Raw genomic sequence first — 25,265 nt, forward strand, 5'->3', positions numbered from 1 at the left:
TACCGGCATCACCGCCGGCGCTCAGAGCCGCCCCGGGTCTGGGCGCGTTGGGCTGGGCACGTCAAAGCCCTCTTCCAAAAAAAATCCCAGCGGGACATGCCTGTCCTCCCGGCCAGGCGGACACGGCAGCAAGAGTCCAGCCACCCCCCGAGGCCTCCTTGCAGAGAGCCGGAGAGCCGGGGGGACGGATCCGGGGCAGGCGGCGAGGGGGCGTGCCCCCACTTAATTCATTAAAATGTGTCGGAGAGCGTGGGAAAGACGGGAGCTTTTCTTCCCAGCGCAGAGCCCCAGCGAAAGGCGTGCGAGGGAGAGCGCCCTGCCCGCTCGGTTCCCCGGAGCCGGAGGAAGCGCGGAGGTTTCCTCCGCTGCTGGCCACACCGGCGCTTTGCCTCCCGACCTTTTGGCAAAGCGGCTGCCGCAGCCCCGGTGGGGAAACGCGGGGCTCGGCCAATGCCGCCTGCCCCGCCGCGGAGATGTGGGTGTGGGGATGCAGGGAGCCCAGCCGGGGCTGTGGCTGCTGCGTGGGAACAGCCTCCCTTGTGCGGATTCACCTCTTGGGGCAAGAAAGGAGATCCCTGTCACTGGTGGGGAAGAGGTCGATGGGGGTCTGAGGGGCTACCCGTCCTCCGTGTGGTCTGAGCGCTGCACAAGCAGGATGAGGCCGTGGGATTGGCCTCATGCTCTCCCTTATGGACACATCACACACCAGGAGCCTTTGGTGGCACCCATACTGTGCCTGGGTGGCCCGGGACCTTGTCAGCCCTGCAGGCAGAGCTCCTGAGGCCAGAGCTGGGGGTTTGCAAGGGAAACTTCATGCTCTTGTGGTGAGGACATGTGTGGGTGCCCTGTGTCTTCTGCAGGCAGCACAGCACCACAAGAAAATCTCTCAGAAGGGGTTTGGGAAGTTCTGTGGACAAGGGCATCCTCCTGGGACTCCCACACCACAGGGGCCACTGCAGGAACATGGTCTGGGGACTACCACTTCCCACGGACGTCACTGTAGATGCTGTTCTGCATGGTCCCTCCCTCCCAGCCTGTGACAAACAGGATTTAAAACGTGAGTGAGACTCAAGGAGGGCCATAACACTTCACATAGTCATTGTCCTCTGGGGATCACACAGGCAGGGGTGTCCCTGGGCTGGAGGATGTGGTGCTGGGCTGTACAGTTTGGGTTATCTCACTGCAGCTTGGCCTTTAACCAGTCCAGTGCCCCATCTTGTCAGTCCTTATCCTGCTGGAAATGCTGCAGCTTTTCTGAGGTAGCCTATGGTCTCAGTGTCTGACAGCACAAAAATGCTTCTGGAGCAAAAGGCCACCAGCTGGGACACACTTGGAGCTGCAGAATTCCTGCCTGGTGCCACAGGGAAGGATCTCTGAGTGCACCAGTGTCTCAGTGCTGCCAGGCCATGCTGAGGTCTCCCCTTGACTGATGACCCCATGGCCTTTGAGCACACATTCTCCAAACTTCCATGGCTCCAGCTTGTGTTCTGCTAAAATGACACCATCACATGTCCCTGACCTGGTGTGCTGGCAGCTCCTAGTGAGGCTTCTGGTCCTGGAAAACTGGCACTTGGAGGGACCGTATCTTCACTTTGCAGGTGCTGATAGAGTTGGTTGGAGACACAGACCTTGGTTTTATGTACCCTGGGCCAACCTCCCCACCTTTGGGCCATAATTATCTTGTCCTGAATCATCTGAATGAGCTCCAGGATTGAACCCAGTGTCAGTGCAGGGTTTTGATGCCAGGAAATTGCCATCTCCTGAGACACATGGTTCTTGGGGCCACTTACCACAGAATCACAGACTGATTTAGATTGGAAGTGATCTTTAAAACTCATCTTGTCACAACCCATGCCAGGGGCAGTGATGCCTTCCACTATCCCAGCTTGCTCCAAGTCCTGTCAGTCCTGGCTTTGGTTAATTCCAGGGATGAGGCAGCCAAAGCTGCTCTCGGCAATCTGTTTGGTTGCACTGTATGACCACCCCTTTGTGGTGGCTGTGGGATGGAGATATGTCACCTCACTTCTCCCACTGCACAGTTCTCCCAGAAGACTCATTACAGCCCACCAGGAGTGGCTTCTGTACCTGCTGACTGCTCCGTGGGGACAATCCTGGGATCTAAGCAGGCTTGGGGGTGACATGGCCATAGCCCCCATGGGACACATGCTTGGTGAGTGATAGAAGCTCATTTGCCTAAGGGTCATGCCCACATATTGGCAGGTTGATGGGAAGGGTCTGGTCCCAGGCTATTCCCCAGGGAGCAAACATCCCCTGATCGATGCCAACGTCCCTCCTTGACAGACACCACTCTCCTCTCCCCTCACTGTGAGCAGTGACCCTACCCTGTGGGAGCAGCATTCCCACGGTGTGGGGCAGCACAAGGGCCGGAGCTCACAGCCAGCTCAGGCTGGATCTGTGTCCAAAACCACATTGGTTTGTTTGAAAATGGCAGCTGAGCAACTGGGGGCTCAGTTGGAGCATCCGGCTGGAAGAGCGGCTCCAGGATGAGGCTGAGTAGTGGTACAGCCCCTGTCCTCCTCCCTCCTCCCATGCCTTGCTGGCTGCCTTAAGGACCAGCCAGCCCTAGTTCAAGGCACAAAGTCACGCCAGGGAACACTGAGCTGATTTCTGTGAGCTGGTCAAATATGTGGCGAGGTTTCCGCTCCAGATTACAGGAGGAAGGAAGTTTGCTTGGAAGGGGATGGGGATAAGGTGGGGGAGAAGGGAGGGAAGTGCATTCCTGCTTGATGAGGAACAATGTTGATATATTCATTTGTAAACTAAAGCTGTCCTGAGCATCAAACACCTTGTCCCTGTCAAACGCTGAAGGATGTGTGGGAGTACACAAGGAGAGGAGAGGAACCATCTGACAGCCAATGCAACATGTGGTTTCCCAGGGCTGAGGGATGGATGCTGCTCAGCCAGATCCCATTCATGATAAAGAGCAATAAAATGCTTCCTCAGTGCTGTTTTATCCTGGGGTCCCCCCATGACCACATCCTGTCATGCAAAGGCAGGAGCTGAGCACAGGTGGAACAACCGGGGGATCCATGGGCTCTGGAGTGGGCAGTCCCCGCAGAGCACTCATCCCTGCCACAACACTGCTGGGGCTGCCCTTCCCACGCAGGATCAAACGACTCCACAAAACCAAGGAGCGCTCATTACTGCCCCACCAAATGTTAAACATTAGTATGGCACAGACAATGGGATTTTGTAATTTTTTTTTAGCAGCCAGATAAGGAAACAATATTGTAAGCTGATTAGAAAGCTGTTTTAATTCCCTTTGATATGTATCCACCATTCAAAACTGGACAATTTATTAGCTCCTGGATGCTCCTCAAGGCTGATCTGATGTGGAATTTGCTGTATGACTGGAGGTGACCTTGCTGCACACTGCCCACCATGGCACCACCTCCTGCGGGCAGCAGGAAGGAAGAGGTGCTATGCTGGATCCCAACCACTGCCCCTGTCCCCAGGAGCTGGACAGAACCCTCTAGGAGCTGTTTTGTGCCATGTCGACAGGTACACAGCACTTGCTGGATTCTGCCCTGGGTTGGTGTCCCAGAACAAGTCCCATCGATAGGACCCTGCCCTAGCACAGCCCTGACTGTAAGCACAAGAGCTCACCCCTAAACTGGGGGAGGTCTCAAGCAGATGAAGTCCTGGAGTTGGTCAGGAGGTGACCCTACTGTCCCCAGTGATTAGAGGGAAAGGCACCTTCTAGGCAGCTGTCCCCAGCTGAGGGACAGGGCCATGTGTCCCCCATCTCCCGTGAGCTCCCCTCCACAGTGGAAGCAGTGGCAGACAAATGTGAAACCACAGCTCTGGAAAACCCAGCAAGTAAAGGCCAGAAGTGCCCATGAGTGGTCAGATGTACATGTGGCTCAGCAGCTTCCACTAAACAGGGCCGGGAAGGGTTCATCCCATTTTGGAGAGGTTTATTTCATGGCATGATGAAGCAGTGCACACTGTGGGGGCTGGCAGTTGGAGACTCTGCATGATTGCTGCTTTGCCTCATCCCAGTTTCTGTCCTCCCAAAACAAATCCTGAAGAAGCAGGATGCTGACACAAGGATGAGCCTATGTGCAGCCTGAAGGGCTTGGGCTGCTCAGTGCCTGGTAATGGCAATGAGAGATGGTTGTCTTTTAGGGTCACTTGTGCCAATTAATGCTCAGGCATTAATATTATGGATCCTATAGGAAAGAAGAATGTTAAAAGTGGATTTTTTTTTTCTTTTATTAAAGAGGAGCCAGAGGGTGAGATGTCCCTGAGAGGAAGGAGCCCCTGGCACTGTGTGGCCAAAAGCTTTGGAAGAGGGAAAATGAGTCCTGAACTGCAGCATGAGCTGCCTGGGCAGGTGCTTCATTGACCCATAAATGTCACACCTCAGCCAAGAGGTCCTCAGGCCCTCTCAACAATAATAGCATGGCCTGGCATTTAAACCAGATTATGAGAGGAATTTTGCAGAGGCTCCTCTGTTCAGGATAGAATGGTGTGAGCCTAGCCGTGGATCAGGAGGCACAGCACTGGAAAGCAGCCCCTTGGAGCTGCAGGACCTGGCCTGGGATCTCCATGGCACATGCAGCCTCCTTTAGATGCTGGCCAGTTCCACCAGTGATGCCAGCTCCGGGTGTTGGTGGGCCCACACACATCACTGCCTCTCCTACGCACCCTGCATGGAGCCTGGGCACAGGGCTGTCCTGAGGCATCTCCCCAGGGAAGGGGGAGGCTTTGGCAGCTTTGGCACCAGTGGGAGCACACCCAGGACCAGCCTGGCCCTACTGGGGCATCCCAGGCCCCAGCACAGGGGTGCAGATGCCAATGGGCATCATGGTACACCCAGAAATTTCCCTGAGCCCAGCAATGCTCAGCCTCCCCAGGCTTCCATGCCTGCACTCACCAGCTGCCTCCAAGCAGCGCTAGGAGCGCAGGATCAGGGTAAGCAGGATGCTGGGGATAGGTTGAGACATGGCACATGTCCCACAGGCTGGGAGTGCTCAGGATGCTCTCTGCCCTGTGCTGCTGGTGGGGATGCAGCTCCTGTCGCCCATGAGTTAGTGGGCAGAGGGGCACTGGGGTGTGTGGGTGTGGTGGGGTCAGCACTACTGAGGTGGTGATTTTGGTCAGAAGAGCTCTGCCACCATTTTGACATCTGTATTTTGGAGGGGGGCAGAAATAAAGCAAAGGGTCCATTCTTCAGCCACCTCTCCTTTAATGATCTCATGAAGGCCACATATTTTTGGGCTGTTGTAAACCACTGGTGCATCTGTGACAGTGCTCGTCATGGTGGATCCCAAAATGAGAGCTCCTCCCTCCCCACTTCCAGCCTCTCTCTGGAAACTCAAAGCCCAAAATTTGCTGAGGTTCTCCAGGCAGTTCCCATTCCCCTGTGGGGCCCCTGTGCTTCCCCTCAGCACAGCTCAGCTCAGCTCAGCCCAGCTCAGCTCAGCTCATAGACACTCTGTGTGTCCCCAGAGGCCACAAGAACATCCTGAAACTGGGAGACAACACGTCCAAAATGGGACCCTTCCCAAAACACTTTCCCACAGCGGGTGCAGCAGTAGAAGTCGGTGAGCTTGGCTCTGTCCAGCACCCCGGGGGGAATTGCAGCGACCTGCAGGACCATGTCCCCTGCTAACACCGTGGCTGCCCCACACTGCTCTACCCCCTCTGCCTGCCGGCCATGTGGGGCATGGCCAGGCTGGGCCGTGTCACAGACAGCAGCTCTGGCTGTGCCATTGCAGCTCGGGCTCCCTGGGCAGCCTGTGGAGAGAGGAGACAGCAGACAAACCATCAGTCACTGGTGTGATGAGCAGAATCTGTGCTCAGCCATGTGAGCGACCCTTGTGAAGGTCATCCCTACAAGGGTTCAGGTTCTGCCCTGCTTCCCAGGGAGGAGCATCCCCTGAACTTGGGAGAAAGTGCCTGGTCACCAGCATCCAGCAGCTGCCTGACCTAAGTATGGCACCCATGTAGCACTTGCTCCCCTGCAATAGCCTGGCACCTCCTGCAGTTCTTTTGCCATGTCTTGGGGTCTGTTCCAGTCTAGGTAACAGCACCAGTGCTGCTGCTGTCCTGGGTGCAGTGGTTTTCCCTCCCTGTCACGGGCTGCTCTCGGAATGCGGCAGTGCCCCCACCCCTGACTGCGTTATGGGGCAAACAAACAGCAGGGAAGCCCTCACTGCTGTTTTAATTAAGCCACCGCCGTGATCAGTTGCTAATGGTATCCACGACTCTCCCCCTGCCCGCAGACACGGGGCTTTGGGCTGTGTGTGACCCCATCCCCGGTGTGTGACCCCCCACGTTCCACCATGTACCCTGGGCAAGGGGCTCAGTGTCACGGGGAAGTGTCCCCCGAGCTGTCCCACAAGCCCCAGCCCTGTGAGCGCTCTCCCGCCCGCGGCGGGGCACGGCGCGTCTTGGATCAGGGCAGCGGAAGCTGAGGGCTGAGCTGCCTCCCATCCATCAGAGCCTGGCAGCCGGGAACAGGCTGCAGTTATTGCTGTGGGATGACTCCGTTTTGCTGTGGGATGACTCCGTCCTGGCCAGGCACCAGTTAAGACAACAAAAGGTATCCTGCATCACTCCGGCTGACTTCTCAGGTGTCCACCCTTTTCAGGATCACAGGGACCCTGTCAGGAGCCAGCTGGGACCAAGAGGGACACCAGCATTCCCAGCTGGCCCTTCCCTGCATTCCAGAGCCATCGGGAGCTGGGACATGCTAGGGATTATCATGGCTGGGGACAGCCCTGAAATGGCCATCTCATCCTGGCAGAGTCACCCCCCAAATGTGCAGCAGGGTCTGGGCCTGCCCACTGCATGAGCAGAAAGAGCCACAGCCCAGGGGAAGTGTGGAAGGATCAGCTTACACCAGCCCCTGGTTCAGAGGGGTTCCCCAGACCCCCCCAAGACCTTCCACACCTCCCCAGGGAAGATGACCAGCCCAAGCTGGTGGGCTACAGTCACCCCCTGTTCCCAGCACACAAAAAGCCATGCTCAGGATCACGGCTGTCACTGGAGATGTTCTCAGGGGTGATTTGCAGGCCAGCCCTTCACCACCACATTCCCCAGCAGCAGCACTTCTTTGGGGTTTGCTGCCACAGCACAAGAGGGAGCAGCCCCAAGCCCTGTCTGAGACAGTGGACAAGAGCTGGGTTCACCAGGGCTGTGCCCTGGGCAAGTGCCTCATGGCCCCACTCATGGATAGGCCTTTCCTTCACCCCCTGCATCTGCTTTGGACACTGGCATCTACACTTAAAGGGAAAAAATGACCTCAATTTCCTATTTTCTCCAGTTTCTGGGAAGTGGTGAAACACCCAGGCTGCTCTTTGAGATTCCTGAGCCACCCAGAGCAGGGATGTGGAGGAGTCCATTTCCCAGGAGTCCATTCCTCCAGGATAAAGCCTGCTAGTGGGTGGCATATCCCCATGGCAGGAACAGGGACTCTGTCCTCACCCTCTTCCCACCTCTCTCTGCCCTGTGCCACTCCTGTGTTTGGTGGCATAGGGTGGCCTCAGCCTGGGCACCCTTTTTCCTTTTATCCTTCCTGCTCACAAGCACCAGACCCTGAAGGGAGGGACATCGACCTTGGGTGGTACTTTCAGATCCAATGCAATGGAAATTACACTGGCAGCACCCATGGCCAACAGCTTTCCCCATCATGGAGCCTAAAATTTCCCTGGCTAGAACATGGCACCAGGACTCTGACAGCACATTGACATTCTGTGTGCCTGCAGGGATACTGAGTAATTCACTCTCTCTTCCAACACGCTCCGTCCATTGTCCTGCTGCTGGTGGGCAAAGCCAATGGGAGACTCCTCCTTCCCTGCACAGGGGGATGGGAAACATCCAGCTCCCCCAAACACCCCAATCCCACCCCCCTCCCCAGGCTCGTGGGAAAAAGGCAGGCAGGGAGGGAAAGTTCATCCCTTAAAAGCCTGAGGAGAGAAAGGCCAGGATGGTCACCCTGTAGTTTTGCCTTTACTTGCACCAGCCCCCTCCTAATTGTGGCTCTTCAAAGGGTTGAAAATGCTACATCACTTCAAAGTGACCATTTCTGAATGGGAGCTTGTAAAACCCCTTCTCCCCCTCCCACCAGATTCTTCCCGGGGCTTTTGAAGATGCCTGTGCTCTCCTCACCGACAGGGTGAAAGGGCCACCAGGCGCCAGGCACAGGATGCCAGCCGGGCATGTGGGAAAACTGAGCTGGGAAAGGCTGGGTCCCCCAAAAAAACAGGGGTTTCCTGGGGAAAGGGGGGTTTGCACAGGGGATTTTTTTGTCCCCTTACAGACAGGCAGAGGCCTCCCCAGTGGAGCCACGGCTCCCTTGGGACTGCAGCCCAGCTTGCGTGGATGCTGCACACCCTGGAGTTCCACCAGAGATGGAGCAAAAGGTGTGTGTAGGGTGCTTGGGGCAGCAGGGGCCCAGCGCGTCTTTCCAGCCAGGAGCTTGTCAGATCTGTGGCTTCCAGAGCTCTACGAGGTTCACACCAAAGGCTGGATTCCCACTGCATCCCCGCAGAGGAGAAAGGAAAACGATTCCTTACCGAATCGATCCGAAACACTTCTTGGGAACTAATAATCCTATTATAAAACATCTTGAAAATAAAACCCCCTTCGCCTCTCACTCACCTCTCCCCCTCTTGGCTGGGTCACCCTGGGGATGACAGAGCCTGGGTGAGGGGCTGAGCCCTGCAGCACCCCCCAAGGTTGAGCACCCCCACATGAGTGCTGCAGAGCTCCACAGGCAGCAACAGTTGTCCCCTGGCACTGTCCCCAACTGGGCAGTGCTTAGCACAAGGGCCATCTCCTCCTGGCCTCGCGTGTGCTGCCCACTCATAGCTCCTGCCCACCCCTGCCTGCCTGTGGGAATGAATCCCACGGGAACGGCAAAAACCTCTGCTGTTCCCACCATGACGTCTCTTGGCCAGCAAATGCTGCCATGTCCAGGTGAGAGTGGATCCTGCAGGACTCTCATTCTGCTTATTTCTGCATCAGGTTCTTTCCTGAGCTGAGCAGGCCACTCTCAGTGGTGGGATCCCACCTCTGCACACACTTGTCACCTCTGCAGCAGCCCCACTTTGTGCTCAAGCCCCTGCTGTATGCTCCAGGGTGGGGTGACTCCACGAGGTGGGTGGAGCAGGAGCTCTCCAGCCAGGATTGGATCCCCTTCCTTCAGACCCCAGTCACCAACACCAAGACAGTGGGGCAGACCCATGCCAGAGGCCCATCCCACACCCTGGGCACTGAACAGGCTCTGGGCAGTCCAAGGGACCAAGGGACCCCCCTTCACCTGGGGGGACATGGCAGCATGTGGGACCTTCAGTCCCAGGGATCACTCTGGCAGTCCCACAAAAACACTGAACTATTGCCACAGGGAGGCTGTGGGGGCAAAGTGTCTTGTCCCAAGATAGGGATGAGACAGGAGCTGCAGCTCTATGTGCCCCACTGCAAGGTCCTGCTCATGGACATGGGGCTGAGCCCAGTGGGATGGATCAGGGACAGGACATGGGCTGCCTGCTGTGGGCAAGGGCACGCGCATTCTCTCACACAGAGGGGCTCTTAGTAGGGGTCACAATGAAAGGCCACCGTGATGGTGACACTGGTGACCTGTAGTCCCTCCAGCCTATTCTGTCAGCTGCAATGCTGGAATGCTGGATCAGCATTACTTGGGACAGTACTGAGACTTCCATGGCAGGACACGGAGCACAGCAGGGCTTGGGAGGCTAGGACAGAGCAGGATCGGGGCAAACCTCCTTTGAACCTATGCCCATTCCTCTTCCCCAGCCCACACAGCCCTCATTTGGCTGGGAATAACCCATCCCCACTGTGTGAGCCCTGGGCACCCCCAGGGTTTCAGTGTCAGGGTGGTAGCCAACAACTTTCCAGGGAGCCAGGTACTTCTGACCAAAATTCTGCCCCACAGGCCCTGTTTCTTGCCCAGGTCCCTCTGTGTCACCCCAGCCCAAACCAAGGCCTTGGGGCGAGGAGTTGGGTGCCTGTCCTGGCTGGCTCAGGCAAGCACCTGGCAGCTTCTGCTGCCTCTAGAGAGGCTGTGGGTCTGGCAGCCCTGTGCCAGCCCCGAGCCCTGCACCCACCACAGGAGCGGTGTGTGGGGCTTGGCTGCAGCCAGGCTGGGGGTTTGGGAGAAAGCTCACAGCTTTGTCAAAGCTGAACACAGACCTTGGAGCATTCTTGGAGTACAAAGGTGCATGGGAAACCTCGGCCATGGTGAGAGATCAGCCTGATAAGAGGAGTTATGAGCCTGAGAAATGTGCTGATTGCAGGGCACTGAAGATGCCTGGTTATCTTCTCCTCCTCGATAAGGCAGATAAGCAAAGGACAAAGGACCCGGAATTGTGCAACCTGGGCTGCAGCAGCCTGGCCATGATCTTAAGATGTTCCCAGGGTGGAGGAGGCAGGATGAGCTCAAGCAAGAGGCAGCTCCAGCTGCTCTCATCTCCCCATGCCGCTGTGAAGAGAACACTGCCAGGCCCTGTACCCAGTGCTGGGCAGCAGCACACAATGGTCCCCGGCTCTGAGTGGCCCCCAGCTCCTTCCCAGGGCACGCTGGGCACAGCTCCCCTGTCAGCAGGCACAGCAGAGCTCAAAAACCAGCAGACACAACAATGTCACCGGGTCCCAGCCCTGCCATGCTTTTCCACATGATTGAGTGAAATTCCACTGAAGAGGGAAGGCTGGCAGAGCACGACTCAGCTGAGCCTGGGGGGTGTTTCTGGCTAGTCTCACCACTGCAGCCCCGGTCCCATCCCTGCCCCGCTTGGGATGCCAGCTGAGGATGCTGCTGTTATTCTGTTGCACCCTGGAGAAGAGAGAGCGTAAATGCATGGGGTTGCTGAAGGAGGCAGGGAATCTCCTGGATCCAGGGGTGCAACCTCTCAGGAACCCATCTTCTTCCACGCAGAAGTGTTCAGAGCAGCCTAAGGCAATGGGGATGCCTTGGCCCCACAAACTGGGCAGTGATCCATGGGTGCAAGGACACTCCTGGGACAGCATAGGGATCTATCTCACACATTTCCAACATGGCAACAAGACAAGCATGATGCTCACAGCAAAGTAGATCAGGGAAGCCTCCAGCCATAGGGCTTTGGGCATGTAGGGGCCTCTTCCTGCCATCCATCAGAGCTCCTGGCTAAGGGGAGCAGGTCCCACCAGCCCATGCCCTCAGCTGCCTGACTGTGGTGGCTGCAGAGCAGGGACTGTCCTGCTGCCACCCCAGCCTGGAGCCACTGCCCAGCCTTCTCCACACCATGGTCTGCAGCTCTTCCTCCCACCTGCCTTGAGCTGTCTCTGCTGGCTTTTCCCCAGGCTTGGGGTGGAGCCCAGGGCTGAGAAGGGAGAGAAATCCCCAGCCACTGCACAGGCTGGCAGGGGCAAGGATGGGCACCATCGAGCTGCCCAATGCCATCCTGCCACCTAGTGCAGGGACACTCCAGCTGCTCCTCCAGCCACCCCTGAGGCCATCAGGACTTATCCTGCACCTGTGTCCAGAGCCCCAGTGCTGGCAGCTGGTCAGGGAGGGTGCATACCCAGCATGGGAGTGGAGGCTCCACAATGCCTGGTCAGCACCACAGACCCAAGGGTAGCAGGATCCATTGTTTTCATCTTTTGCAGCACATTTTAGAGGGTGAGGGGAATTTTACAATTAAATTTGCCTCCTCTGTTTGGCAGCTCCCAACCTGATGGAATGGGCTACATCCTCGCCTTTCCCAGAGACCAGATTTCATCTGGCAGAGCACCCACTGAGCTCTGGGGCCCCATGCAGCTGGTTTCACTGCACTGACTAAACAAGAGTTCCCCTAGATAGACAAGAGCCTGTGACACAGCCCATTCCTCTGGATCACTTGGGAATCACAATCTGTCAGTGCCTCCAGAGACGCACTGCCTGTGCCCTGTGGTGACCCACAGCCCTGCTCCCCTCTCTGCCTGTCTGCTCCAGGCACCTGAGCTTCTCAGAGCACCCCACTGGGAGAAAGACATCACAGAGCAAAGCTGTCTGGGCTTGAAACTATTTGCAGCACTCCTGTCAAAGCCCTCATGCAGGCAAAAATGTGGCTGTGTCAAGGAATATGTTCCCTCAAACCTGTGAAAGTCCTAGGTCCAAGGAAAAGTGAGCTATTACACAATGAATAATTGGCCTTTCATCACTTGGAAGCCTTGCTATAAAAATCCAGGAGCCAAATGGAGCAGCACTGGCCCATGGCTGTCTGCAGCTGGACCACAAGACTTGGGAGCACCTGGGCCAGATGCAGACTTGTGTTGAGGGGTGGTCCTGAAGGATCTGTCCCCATCACCCTTCTGCCCAGCACCCACCAGCTCCTCCCTGGAGAGGGGAAGCGCCCATGGAAGGAGGTTCCCTCCTTGCCTGGAAGCAGGAGCAGGGAAAAGGCATTTTCTTACCAAGCAGCAGCACCTGGCCATAGTCTAGGCCATGCATGGGCATAACAAGGATGACGTGGCCTGGGCTGGAGTCACAGGACAGGGGACAGTCCTGGCATGGGGCTGTGGGTGCTGAACACCCCATGCCATGTATTGGGCCATGACAAGGGAAGAACAGGTCCTGCTAACAACCCCTTCAGCAGCAAAATGTAAAGGAAATCAGGGAACGGGTGAGATTTTCCCTATGGACCCACCTCTTTGACTGCCCAGTCTGTCCCAATGCCACCACTGTCCCCACCAAGCAACGGCAGGACACTGCCAGCACACTCTTCCTGTTTGTCTTCCAGGAAACCTGACCCAAAGTGAGACATTTTGGGGCAACCTAGTCAAGCTCACACTAATGCTTGCAATCCCCACAGCTCCTAGCAAAATCCAAACAATGGAAACCTCAGGATGGGGCCAGAGCCCTGGGTCACAGGGGACTCTGCTGGCACATCCCCAGGGGTTTTCACTTTGGGTGAGTGCTGGTGCCCTGCTGTGCCCACCTGTCTGGGAATCACAGCTTCTGTTTCATGTCTCCACCAACCCTCTGGGGATGCTGTGGCACCTTTGGTCCCTGCCCCTGCCTGCTCCAAGGCAGAGGAGGTTCCCCGTTGGAGGATGCTCCCTGACAAGGTCACGAGTGACATCGCCAGCACACAGGTCTCACCTGCTCCTTCCCCATGAACCCCCCCAGGTACATGGGGGACCCAGCAGGAGATGGGATGGCCCAATGGGGCCTCGGGCTGCTGCAGATGGGGTGTAAAGAGTAGAGCAAGATAGTCCCTGAAGAGTCAGTGTGGAGGAGCCATGGGGCTGTGTGAGACCCTCCCAGCTCCATCAACCTCATCGTGAAGGGGGAAGGGGAAACGGCTCACTCTGAACACAAACCACAGCATTTCTATTTCCCATACTCTGAAACTGGCTGAACCGGCCTGTCTGGTCTCTAGGTACACACGCAGAGAGTGCCCTCACCAGAGAAACTGCTGGGGTGGATGTCCCGGCTCTGGGGAAGCACAGCACTCCCAGGATGCTGGCACCATGGGAAAAGCCACTCCACCACGTTCCTCATCCCCAGAGCCACACGTGCAGCTCCCAGCAAAGCCACAGCCTGCCAGGAGCGCCTGGCAGCCAGCACTTCCCTCTGCTCCCTGCTGCCAGCAGACGGGGAAGTCCTGCACCAAAGGGCCAGGGGCAGAGCCTGGGCTGGGTTGGAGCAGAAACAGCGGCATATTCCCATTCCAGTGTGCCTGCAATGGGTATAGTTTGCCACGAAAATGTGTCTCCCTGTGGGAAGGAGTATGTGTGGGTCAATGCAGCTCGGTGTATGGCATGGAGGAGCCTTCCCTCCCCTGAGCCCACTGGAGCCTGGCTGGGCAGCAGCACTGACTCACCTCCCTGCAGCCTGACCTAATTCAAGAGGCACTGGGCAGGTGAGGAAGGCACTGTGAGCAGCCCCAACCACGAGGCATTTCAGCACCCAAGCTGAGTTTTTCATGTTCAGGTGATGATGGCCTCAGGCTGTCACTTGAGCTACTGTTGGCATGTCACCAACACCCCCCACCCCGCTCCTGGCTAGGCAATCCCATGCAGGACCCTGTGTATTCAGGGCAGGACAGGGCAGCCAGGGCAGAAACATAAAACGGACTTGAAAGAGCTCTGTGAGTCTGCACCCTGTGGCAGGTTGATGGCAGGGCACCCCGATCCCCCTCTGACAAACCCCCAGGCCCAGGGGATGCTCTCGCTCTGTCCAGGGCAGTGAGTCCCAGGGAAGGGCACAGGAGGGGGGATCGCACCCTGCTGTGGGTACCCACCCACTCACCTGCACTGTGCTCCCCTGACGTTTGTCTGCTGCCCTCCACCAGCTGCCTCATCCTCTCACGTGAGACCTTCAGGTACTTGTTGCAATTGCACACCTGAGAGAAGAGAGAGGGGGAGGTCAGTGAGACAGCTGTTGTGCCCCCCGGGCACCTCCTGCCTGCCCAGGGCACAAACCCATGCTGGGCACCCCTGGCACAGGCTGGGCAGCAGGCAAGGGAAACCAGGCAAGGTCTGTCCCACCGAGCAGGGACAGGCACCAGCCACAAGTGCAAGAACCCCCTCCAGAGGTGCTCCCTCTGTGTGCTCAGCCATGTCTCCAGCCAGGCTGGCAGCACTGATGCCCACCCTGGCTCCCTGGCCAGAAAACACCAGCAACGAGGCTGCCTTCAAGCATCAAGCAGACAGCAAAGTCTGGGCTGTGGCTTCAACATTTTATCTCTTTTGTCTGACAGAGGCTGAGGGGATAGCTGTGGACCCCAAAAGACTCCGGGCTCTCATCTGGCTCTGCTTGGCTTGGCTCTGCTGCAGCACTGTGAACACTGAGTCACACTTTCTACCCCAACTTTTGTTTGCCAAAATGTACCCAGACAGGTCTCTGAGTGCCTGCATGTGCCAGGTGCTGGACCCCAGGGAGCTCCCCAAATCCCACTGCTGAGGAGCACCCAGGGATGGTGCCTGGAGCTAAGCACAGGGTGCAGCTGGCAGCCAAACAGACTTGCCCAGAGTGAGCAGCACTAAAGCTCCCCGGGAGCATCGCAGCTGGCTCCCTGACACCTTTCCTCTCCTCTCCCCTCCCTCCTGGGCGGGGAGCTGGTTGCTGGGATGCAATACCTTTTGTCAGCTGTTTTTAGGGACTGTTTTCTGCTGGCAGAGCATTCCCAGCATGCTGCACCCAAGGCAAGGTGGGAGAGAGGTGAGCAACTTCACCAACCAGAACAAGTCAGTTCTGTCAGGGGATTTGCTCCATAGCCTTTGAACCCAGAAAGGTTTTCCAGCTCCCAGTCAGGCCCTGGTGTGGGCTGGTGGACACTCTATGGTTTGGGGCTGGAGCAGTGCTGGTTCATGGCATGGGCCAGCGATGAAGACACACAGCTCCCTGCAGGAGGAACAGGGCGGGATGATTTGTTTGGAAACGAGCTTCCCACCTTGCCCTGCCTCTGCCTTGCAACAGGAGGTGATTCTTATTGCAGCCTCCACAAAATCAGTACACAAACTCCCCATCCTTTGGCCAGAAAGGACACCTGGGCTCGGTTCCCCAAGGCCCCACTGCTCCAGCCCTGCAGAGCAGCAGCATGGACAGACAGACAGAGATGGACAAGGGGTGATCTTGAAAGCATCCAAATGACATGGAAGACACTGCATCACGTTTTTAAAAGGGATTTTTGCAGCAATCCTCTGACTTGCACAGCAGCATCAGGGGAACAACCCCTTGAGCAACTGGGGACAGAGCCCTGCACTGCTCCTTGCTCATGCTGGGGACAAGATGAGAGCACTGATACCATGAGGGACTGAGCATGTCCCCCTGCCCTGAGCAGGGCAAAGCCCTCCTTGATCTCACACTCAAACCCAGGGACCCAGGAAATGCATCTGGGTGAAAGCCCAGGTGTTGGGAAAGATGAAGTAAAAAGACCTTGCAAATATGGTGGTTTAGATTCTGGGAGTCTGAGTTCAACAAGCGAGATAGAAATGAAAGCATGCTTTGAGATTTAGGGTGTAGGGTACAGAGCCATCCGCTTGTAAACAACGATGTGCTAAGCTGAGGGCCAGCTCCCTTGATTAAACAATACCCTTCTGCTTGCCTTAGGTGATGGGACAGTTCTATTGGGTGTAAGTAAATGTTGTTATCTTGTATTAGATTGGTTGGTCCAACACAGACTATTCAACTTGGAAAGATATTTAATGTACGGTATTCGGGACCTCGCTAGGTTCCTTGGTTCCTGCTCTCCTGGCCTGCTTTAGCTGTTCCTAGCAGCTACAAGCAAGGCCGTCACAATAAACCACGTGCTACCCCTGTTACTTTGCTTATAGGGATACTTTGTCGCCGACTCTACCATCACGGAGATACGCCTTCACCCAGGGAAGCAGAATGATGCTGTGATTTGTGGGAACCTGAATTTCTGCAGACCCTGACCAGACGCTGGATGGTCCCTTTGAGGCCTGAGGACATCCCATCTTGCACAGGCTGGATCTAGAGCCAAGATGCCACCCCCAGACAGGCAGCCACACCCTCACAGGGATCTGTGGGATTGCAGCAGGCAGGCAGAGGGCACGGGGAGTTGCTGAGGACATGTGCTGGTCCCGTCGCCATGGCGGTGACAATGGGCTGCATGCTGGAGAGGGGCGTTGAGCCTGGAGGGGGTGGGTGGCACCTCTTGGGCATGGTGGAAGCACTGAAGAGTCAGAGGTTTCCAGAAAACTTCCAAACCATCTGTCCATTGAACTGCCAGCCAGGAGGGTGCAGCAGGGTCCAAGGGCACCCTCCCCTGCTGCCCACTCTGCTGGCATGGGCATGCAGGGGCTCCTCTGCCCTCTGTCACACACCAAAGCTCCATGATGCCCAGCCCTGACAGCTTGGAGCCTACCAGGTTCTTGAGCAGCAGTGCCAGCACGCTGGGCACAGGCTTCTTGTCCGGCTTGGGTGCACAGAGTGACTTCACATGAATTTCTCTGCTTCTCTAAAATTCATTACTATAGTGAACTAGGGGCAGTTCACTCCCTGGGCCAGGGATGCCCAGCAGCACAGGGGTATCCTGGCATTCCCCACTCTCTGGGGCTGCCGCGGGCTGCCATGAGGCTCTGTGCCCCATGCCACCTACCCAGCGTCTGGGCCTTCACCACCTTCAGCTTCCCAAAAAACAGAGTGTGAGCTCAGGAGCCCGATAAGCTACTTAAGCAGCAGTGCCAATTAGCTGTAATGAAAAATTGCAATTAATTTTTTTTAATGCCCTGCTAAAATGAGCCAAAAGAGATGAAGAGAGTGGGGAAGGCTGCCACCTCCACAGGCTGGGCTGCATGGCTGCTTTGCAGGAACCAGTGGTGGCCTCAGGCCTGGTGCTTGGCTCCTGGGGATGTGGAGCAGTTTTTTGTGTGGATCTTTTGTATATAGGGTAGGGAAGTGGGGAGCTTCTCTGCTGGAGAAGGGATGGTTGTTCCTTCTCAGGAAAGTTTGGTTTCTACAGATCCATCATGGCAGTATTAGTTGTGGCCCCAAAAATCTTCACGAGGTGAATCAGCAGGAGATGGTGACACCTTGGAACACTGCCTGGGGTGCAAGTGCTGTGAGCAGTGGCCATGACCTGACAGAGAAGGGTTTGGCATCTCTGAACATTTTGGAGTCCCCCCAGCCCCTGTGCCAGGCTCAGGGTGGGGGTGGCAGCTTCTGCCCATGCCCCAGTCCTGCTGGGGATATGATGTGCTAAGTGGGCTGAATGCAGGGGCTCTGCTCACGCCATCCTGTCTGGTCTCAGGGATGACGAAAGGGCAGAGTCCATCTTGGGAGGAGCGGACTGGGGGAGCTGCAGCCCCACAGGCTCCTGAGTGCCACCCAGTCCACTGGCACTGATGTTCCTGTGGCACAGCAGGGCCCCGATGCCCCTGAGGGGTTGGGGTGTCAGATGCCCCCATGACACAGTGGGGTGCCCGATGTCCCCAGCCAAGGCAGTGGGTTGCAGGGCAGCAGCGGGCACACCCCGGAGGAGGAGCAGCCCTGCCTTTCTCACGCTGGGGCAGTCCGTGCCAGCACATGCTTAGTCACTGGTAAATCCCAGCCGAGATCTGCTCTGCCCTCTGTGAAATGGATCTTGGCTGCACCCCCGCTGAAGCAATCCCGGCACTCGGGAGCCATGGCGGGCGCGCTTTCCCACGGCAGCCCGGCCCCAGCTCGCCGTGTGAATGCGCCCGGCAAGGGCAGCGCCGGGTGCCCCAGTGAGCGCAGCAGGCCGGCGGGGCCCTGCTCGCATCCCCTCAGCAGCAGTGGCCGTGGAGGCTCCCTGGGCGGGGGGACATGGCTGTGACACGTCCCCTGCGTCCCCAGGCTCTGCTGCCACATCTATGGCAAGGATGAAGAGCAGGTGCAGCTCGTCTCAGACGCAGCCATGGTCCCTGCTGCAGTTCCTCCTGCAGTCCCCTCTCCCTGTGCCTGTCTGTGTATCCTGGCCGAGGTGCCGCACCTCGTGTGGGGCACCGTCACCCCCACACCTGTGTGCTCCCCCCCAGCACCTCAGGCCAGCATCCACAGGGACACTGCAGCCTAGCCAGCTCTGTGCTGTCACCACCAAGGCGTGACATGGGGATTAGAAGGGGTGATGGCATTGGACTGAGACTGTGCTGATGTCACTGCTGTGGATCTGTGGATCCTGAGCCCAGCAAGGTGCTCATCCCCAGCCCCAGCAGCTTGAGTCCCTCTGCACTGAGGCTCTCCCTGCGTGTGCCACCAAGGAGGAGGAGGGAGGTGAAATGTCCTTTTGCAATGCTGGCAGCCCAGCTGGCACCTTGTTTTTTTTAGGATGATCCCTGCTTCTCCCAGCCCTCCTGACTGGGGATTTTAGCAGCAGTGACACACAAACTCCCAGGACTCGAGGGACTGGATGCTTGAGCCTGGAGCTCCAGGGCCATCTCAGCATCCCATCCTCTTTCTGTACCTCCAGCCACAGAGCTGAGAAGCTGAAAGAAAACTCAAGTTCAGCAGACAGCAGGAACCGAACCTTTGGCCACTCCAAAAGGGGTGCAGAAGACAGTGTAAGCTTGGCAGCATAAGCTCAGATGGACATAGGCTGGTACCCAAAACACATGGAAGATGGGCAGTTCAGACAGCACTGGAGTTAGTTTTGCTCCTTCCTTTGATATCTCTGAAAGCTGCATCTCCAAAGTGCTTTGAGTCACCTTGGTGATGCTGACCTCTGCCCAGAGAAGCCACCCTGGAACAGCCTGTGGGCTACAGGGCTCCTTCACTTGCTTGGCTGACAAACGGCACAGGCCGATGTCACTGAGGGATCTCCTTGGCAGGGGTTCTACACTATGAGACACAGCTCTTTGCCTGGAGAGCTCCTGGCTTGGGAAATCCTGAGTGTATCAAACCTGCTGTAAAGGACAACAGTGCCTGGCGTGAACTCTTTGGGGCAATTCAGGGCAGCTCATGTCAGGACAATTCCTTGGGCGTCTTCTGCTCACTGTATCACAGGACTACACAACAGCCACCTGCAGTGATATCTCTTTTCCTACTCACCGCCTACCCTCTCCTCTTTCTCCCTCCCTCCAAGATGGATATCACCTGGTGAAAGGGCCACTCCTCTGGATGGATGTTGCAACTCTCACTTTGGTTATGAAAGCACAGCCCTTGAGCATCCAGGAGTTTCTTTCAGGGACTTATTGAGATTTAGGACAGGCTGCCCTCTATTCCAAGGCCAGGAGTTACGGATTTGCCTCTGCACACCTCCTGCCTACAACCCAAAGCAGAATGCCCAGGAAGGTGGGAGCTGGTGGGAAGGGCAGTGAAAGAAAACCACATAACAACCCAGCAGATGTACAGCAGAGGTCAGGAGCTGACCATGCTCATCTGTCCACGTGTCTATTTTCTCAGATTTTTCCCAAGTGATTTCAGCTGCCCTTGCTGCACCCACAGCTTTGACCTTCAGACACTCTCCTCTTCCTCCAGCAATGCTCTGCCCTGTAGCACCTTCAAGGTCCTCGCACAAAGAGTAGAAAACTCAGCAATTCAGCCCACTGGAGATCTCCACACCCTGTGGATGCAAAGGCCATCCCTGGGTGCAGTGCTGGGGACAGCCATCTCTCCGGGGAGATTTTCAGAGAGCAACTGGCTGGGCTATTTCCCTTCCCCTTTATGCCAAGAGCCTTCCTCACTGATCTTCTGATCACCAGTGCCTGGGAATCATAAAGGTGCACATTGCTGCCGTCGTGCTGTTGCAATGCTCTGTCCTTGGGGACCAACAAGCCCCCACAGCAGCAGAGGAGATGCCAGGTGTGTCAGCCTGGTCCTTCGAGAGAACAAAGGCTCTCCATGCACACAGCAGCCCTGAGTGCCACAGAACCTGCCTGCCGGGCCTGGGAGTTGGGCTGTGATTCTCCCACACGGAAACACAGCCTGGGCATCCTCTGCCTGCACATCCAGCAGCAGGGATTTTCTGGCCATCTGAGCTCAGTAACATGCTGCCAGTGGAAACACAGGGCTGCCAGTGGGATCCTGGCATCAGGGGCCATTTGGTTCCCAGAGGGAAGGGCTCTGTTTATTGAATCATTAACATCACTTCCCTCACTGCCAGCCAGGTACTCTGAGAGGTCTCTTAGGCAAGTGCTGACCTAGCCCAACCCTGCTAAGCTGGTAAGATGACATAGATCCCATGCCAGCCTGGTACTGCATTCCCACTGCTTTCTCTGCTCCCGCTTTGCTATTAGTCATCCATTTCTGGAAGGTTTCTCATGCATAATAAAGTGTTTCAACACTTGCATAAGCCAATTCTTCTCATCAGGAGTGACCTGCTGCATTTCCCAACACTTTCCCTAGGCAGTCCTTCCAACTGCCACGAAATATGGAGTTAAAACATGAAGTTTTCTATCTCCCTCGAGGCAAAAGGTGTGGGAAATCGAACAGATAAGAATGTCTTTAATTAGTATCATTTGCATAAGCTCTGGGAAAGGCTCACCTGACAGCTACAAGGGCCTTGCTTGTCTGGGAGCATCAGCCAGCTGAAATGGGCAGATTAGCGGAGCTACTCTGACGGGGGAACTCATGAGAGTCAGGCTGACAGAGCTCTGGAGGCTCCATTGGTACTCCAGCTCCTGCTGGCTCCTCCCTGGGGCACCCCAGCTCCCACCACCTCCTTGTCTGTGCACCCCAGCTGCTGCTGGCTCCTTTTTGGGTCCCCCCAGCCCCCACTGGCTTGTTAGGGCACCCTCTTCTCCATTTGTACCTCTCAGTTTGCAGCTGCTCTGAGCAAAGAGGTGACTTGTGGGCTGTGGTGAAGGGCAGGGATGGGAAGAGAGGAAGCACAGGCACATCCCTGGATAAGGCATGGAGGCTGTGGAGTGGGCTTGGCATGCAGCAGGGGTGGGAGCAGGCCACATGGCCTCTGCTTTTCTCTCTCCCCGCTGCCCTTGTGCTCCCTCGAGCACAGACGCTGCCAGTCCCCAACCACAAACCCCATCCCACTGCCTCACTGCAGGGGGTGACAACAAAAGCCCTTTTCAGTACCTCAAGGCCTCTGCAGTGATGAGAATCTCACCCCACACTACACCTAAACCCACATGCAAAGCTGAATTTCCCAGAGGAAAAAATTATGCTCAACCCGCCTCCCAGTGCACACATCCCCCCTTGGATCCCTCCAGCTGCCTCTCAGCCACCTCAAGTCTCACTTGCTCATCTTCCCCGCCAGCTGGGCTGAGCGCCTCAAAAAGCTGAAGCTGCCACAGCACCCTTGACCCAACCTTCACTGTAGCCGTGAGCCCTGGTGTTTACACAGCACCCAGCACACGGGTGCTGCTCCGGGACAGGCTCACAGCAAGTTTAATAACAAATCAAATCAGCAATAACTGTCTCCTAATGAGGTTATGCAGCGTCCCTGAAGACCTGGCTTTAGGGTGAGCTCTGTGGCAGGAGCTGCCAGGGCTGGGGTGTGAGCTGTCCCCTCCCACCCTCCTGACTGCAGTGCCTCTGCTCCTCCAGCCCTATGCCAGCACCTTCCTGCCTTGTAAATGTGCTTTATGTCTAACCTTGGGGTGAGGGTTATCCCCTCCTGGGGGTGCAAACCCGAGTCATGCAGCTCCAGGACATCCACCTCCTGCTCCAATCTACTCCAGAGCCTGTGTCACAGCAGGAGAAGGGTTAATTTCCCCAGCTCCCTACAATGCAGCTCACTGCTGTTCCTCATTATCAAGCTATTGAGTTTTATCCCAAGGTAAGAGCTCAGCTCTTGGTCAGAGGATGCCAGAGGCTGATGAACCTCAGGGCTGGAAAAAAAACCCCAAATAAAGCTCTGGAATTGCCCAGCACTTGAAACAGAGTGAGGGTCCATATCCTGCCAGTTCATGTTCCAAAACTAAAATGCAGGTGGAATTCTGGCTACCAAGCAACCCCAGGAGCATCATGTTTTGGCACCAGAAATTGAAGAGATCATTGAGATATATTTTCTGCCCTTGAGAGTCAGAGCCCTGTAAACTGCACAGGGACAAAGCTTTTCTCTGTCTAGAGGATCCCCATGCTCAGGTCATTGACAGTCAGGCACTGACACTGCTCTTCCTCCCCCAAGGGCTTGCTGTGACCTGGGTTCCTGCCTGAGCCAGACCCCAGAAATCCCCAGGGCAGCCCATGAAGCTTCTTCCCTGCTGTACCTTCCCTGGACACACAGCCAAGCTGGGGGCTCTGTCCTCTGCTGCTGGGGCTGGACAAGCTTTAAGAAATTACTGTGTATTAAGCAACAGCCACCTTTATTCTGGCTCCTTCTGGCTTTCCCTGACAGCTGTCCTCCCTCTGACTGAGGTCCTGGGACCAGCTGTGTAATGCATGTCAGGAGCTTCTTCCCCTGCCCTGTGCTGAGCCCTTGGGGCTGTGCCTGGCTGGAAACTATACCCTCAGCTCTCTGCTTTTCCCCAGAGCAGTTTTCAGCACTGTAAAAGTGGCCAGGGCCACCCTGGGCCAGGTGGCTGCCCAGCTCTGCTCCTCCATGGCCATCTGGTCCCCGAGCATCCTGCTGCTCTCTCCTCTGCCTTCTCAGGGAAGACCTGGGGCTGCCCTGGTCTGGTTCCCCAGGCCAGCACTGCAGCTCAGTGGGGTGAGGATGTGCGGGCAGAGGTGCAATCGGGGAAGCTGGGCTCATGTTTCAGCTTCTATTTTTATCTGGAAACCCAGGTCTGCTGTGCAGAGGCCCCCGGGGGACACACTGCCTTCCCCAGCTGGAGCCAGATACCACTGGAGCACTACCTGCCCTTCCCTGTCCCCGTGCCAGACCTCCAGGTAGAGTACAGCATCACCCGAGGCACTGGGACATCCTCCTGACTCCTGGTGTGCTGTGGCAGGAGGGAAGGAGCTGGGGAGCAGCTCTGCAGGCCAGGTCCCCTTGTCTCCAGCTGCTCTGAGGCTGGAACACTTCATCACAGGTAACCTTGGAGCTGCAGAGCAGCCCTGCCACACTCTCACCCCGCCACCACCCAGGTCAGCAGCCAAGTGTTGGTGCCCCTTCTCAAGCTGGACTTCAGTTCTGTGCCAGGGCAGTGGGATGCTCAGGGCCTGGGGTATGCCTGCAGCCCCCAACTCACCAGATGCCCTGGAGCCCGCGCTGAGGCCCCATCTCTTCCCATTTGTTAAAGCAAATAAACCTGATTTAGCGGTCAGAGCTGCAGGGAAATGGGAAGTTGAGCCGTCCCAGCCCGAGCAGCCCGTGTGTAGCTGCAGGGTGGCCAGGGCAGAGGCTGCGCTTACTCGAGATCTGCTCCCGGAATGAGGACAATGTGTGGGAGCCCAGCCCCTGGTCCTGGGCAATGTCAGCCAGCAAGGGGGCACAGCTGGGAGGAGGGCAGCCCTCATCCCCATGGTCAGCGCCTGCTGCTTTAACGGCGGGGGGGGGGTGGGGGGGTGGGGGAGCAGAGTAGGAGCTGCCGCAGAAAACGGGAATATTAAAAAAAAAAAAAAAAAAAAAAAAGCGTGAGAAAGGAAACCCGAGCGAGGCCTGGAGCAATCTACCCAATCCAGTGGAAACAATGGCCCAGGAAGAAAAACCAGTTTCTACACATAAACTAGAATAGGCTGGGAACGCTGGAGGAGGGGCGGGAGGCTCCCAGCACAAACAAGCCGGGCATCAAGCGGCTGCGCTGCCCGGGGCACGGGCCCTTCCCGGCGCGGGGTACCCCTAATTCTGCGGGCCAGGCTGGGATGACACCCACCCCGGGCATGGACAGCAGGAACAGCAGCTCGGGCCGGCAGGGCTCAGCACCCTGGCTGCGATCAGACACTGGTCTGAGATTAGATTTGAAAATGGGATTAGAACCGTTTTGCCCGGGATTAACCCACATTTTGAGATTAGCTCCCGGGCTGGGCTCACTTCCAGGTGGAGTTTACTCCAGGATGGGCTCATCTCCAAACTAAGCTCATTCCCGGGATGGGCTGATCCTCAGACTGAGCTCAGCCTCAGGATGGGATGATCCCCAGGGTGAGCTCTTCCCCAACAGGGCTCATCCCCAGTCTGAGCTCACCCCCAAGGGCTGCAAGACTCACAGAGCTGCCAGCCGGGCTCCCCCAGGGCGGTGGGACATGTTTCCTGGACAGGTGCCCTTCAGGGAAGTGGCACTGCTGCCAGCTTGGCTACCTCCTCACCTTCCCTCATTCCACTTTGGGAATGCTCATTGTCCCTCTGGTCAGCATACTCTGGCAGGCGAACCCTCGGCTGTGGGATGAACAAAGCCCAGGTGGACAAACCAGCTCCAGCACGGTCCAGAGGCTGGTCCCTGCCCGGGCCATGGGCACCAGTGCTGGATCCATCCCCTTGGCTGTGTGGCAACTGTTGGGATGTGCCAGGGGGTTGTGCTCCCCACAGCTGTGAGGACTGCATAGTTTCATTTTGAAGCAGAATCTTAAACTCCTGAAATCAAAACCACTGTCATGATCCTCACCATGAGCAGTCTGGCTGTGCCACTGGCGCTAGAGGAGGTGTTTGGCTCCCCAGTCCCCCCAGTGCTCACTGCTGAGGTTGAGGACAAATGGTGTCTCCAGAACATGGGCACTGATTTATCCTGGTCTGGCACCAATTCTCATTTTGGGGATGGCTCCTGTGAGCATGGGCCTTCTCCAAAAACTGTCACCACCTGGGCACAAAGAGTGTAGGGAGGGAGCCAGAGAGAAAAGGCAAACCCCACCCTGACAGGGTCCAAAAGGGCTGCAGTACTCTATGCTTGGCCAAGGAGGACTCTGGGAACAAGCTGGGGCTCAGGAGGTGTCATGGAGTGTGCCACACTGATAGGGACATCCCCGAGCTGAAGAGTCCTGAGACCCTGGGGTCATG

At 56.7% G+C, this 25,265-nt stretch overlaps 1 protein-coding gene across 12 annotated transcripts in view; it reads right to left on the reverse strand.

Moving 5' to 3' along the window:
• Window positions 1-3,249: 3,249 nt before the first annotated feature.
• The window catches only part of EXD3 (exonuclease 3'-5' domain containing 3), a 258,853-nt gene continuing 236,837 nt past the window's right edge, over window positions 3,250-25,265 (reverse strand). For all 12 annotated transcript variants that reach the window (XM_063409439.1, XM_063409435.1, XM_063409432.1 and 9 more), the window contains 2 exons: window positions 14,261-14,354; window positions 3,250-5,763 (listed from right to left, as the gene is read on the reverse strand). In XM_063409439.1, the coding sequence (XP_063265509.1) occupies window positions 5,441-5,763; window positions 14,261-14,354 (417 nt within the window). In that variant the 3' untranslated portion in view covers window positions 3,250-5,440. The remainder of the gene's footprint in view (window positions 5,764-14,260; window positions 14,355-25,265) is intronic.

Source organism: Prinia subflava, chromosome 12 (assembly GCF_021018805.1).
Source record: "Prinia subflava isolate CZ2003 ecotype Zambia chromosome 12, Cam_Psub_1.2, whole genome shotgun sequence".
NCBI classification, from domain to species: Eukaryota; Metazoa; Chordata; class Aves; order Passeriformes; family Cisticolidae; genus Prinia; species Prinia subflava.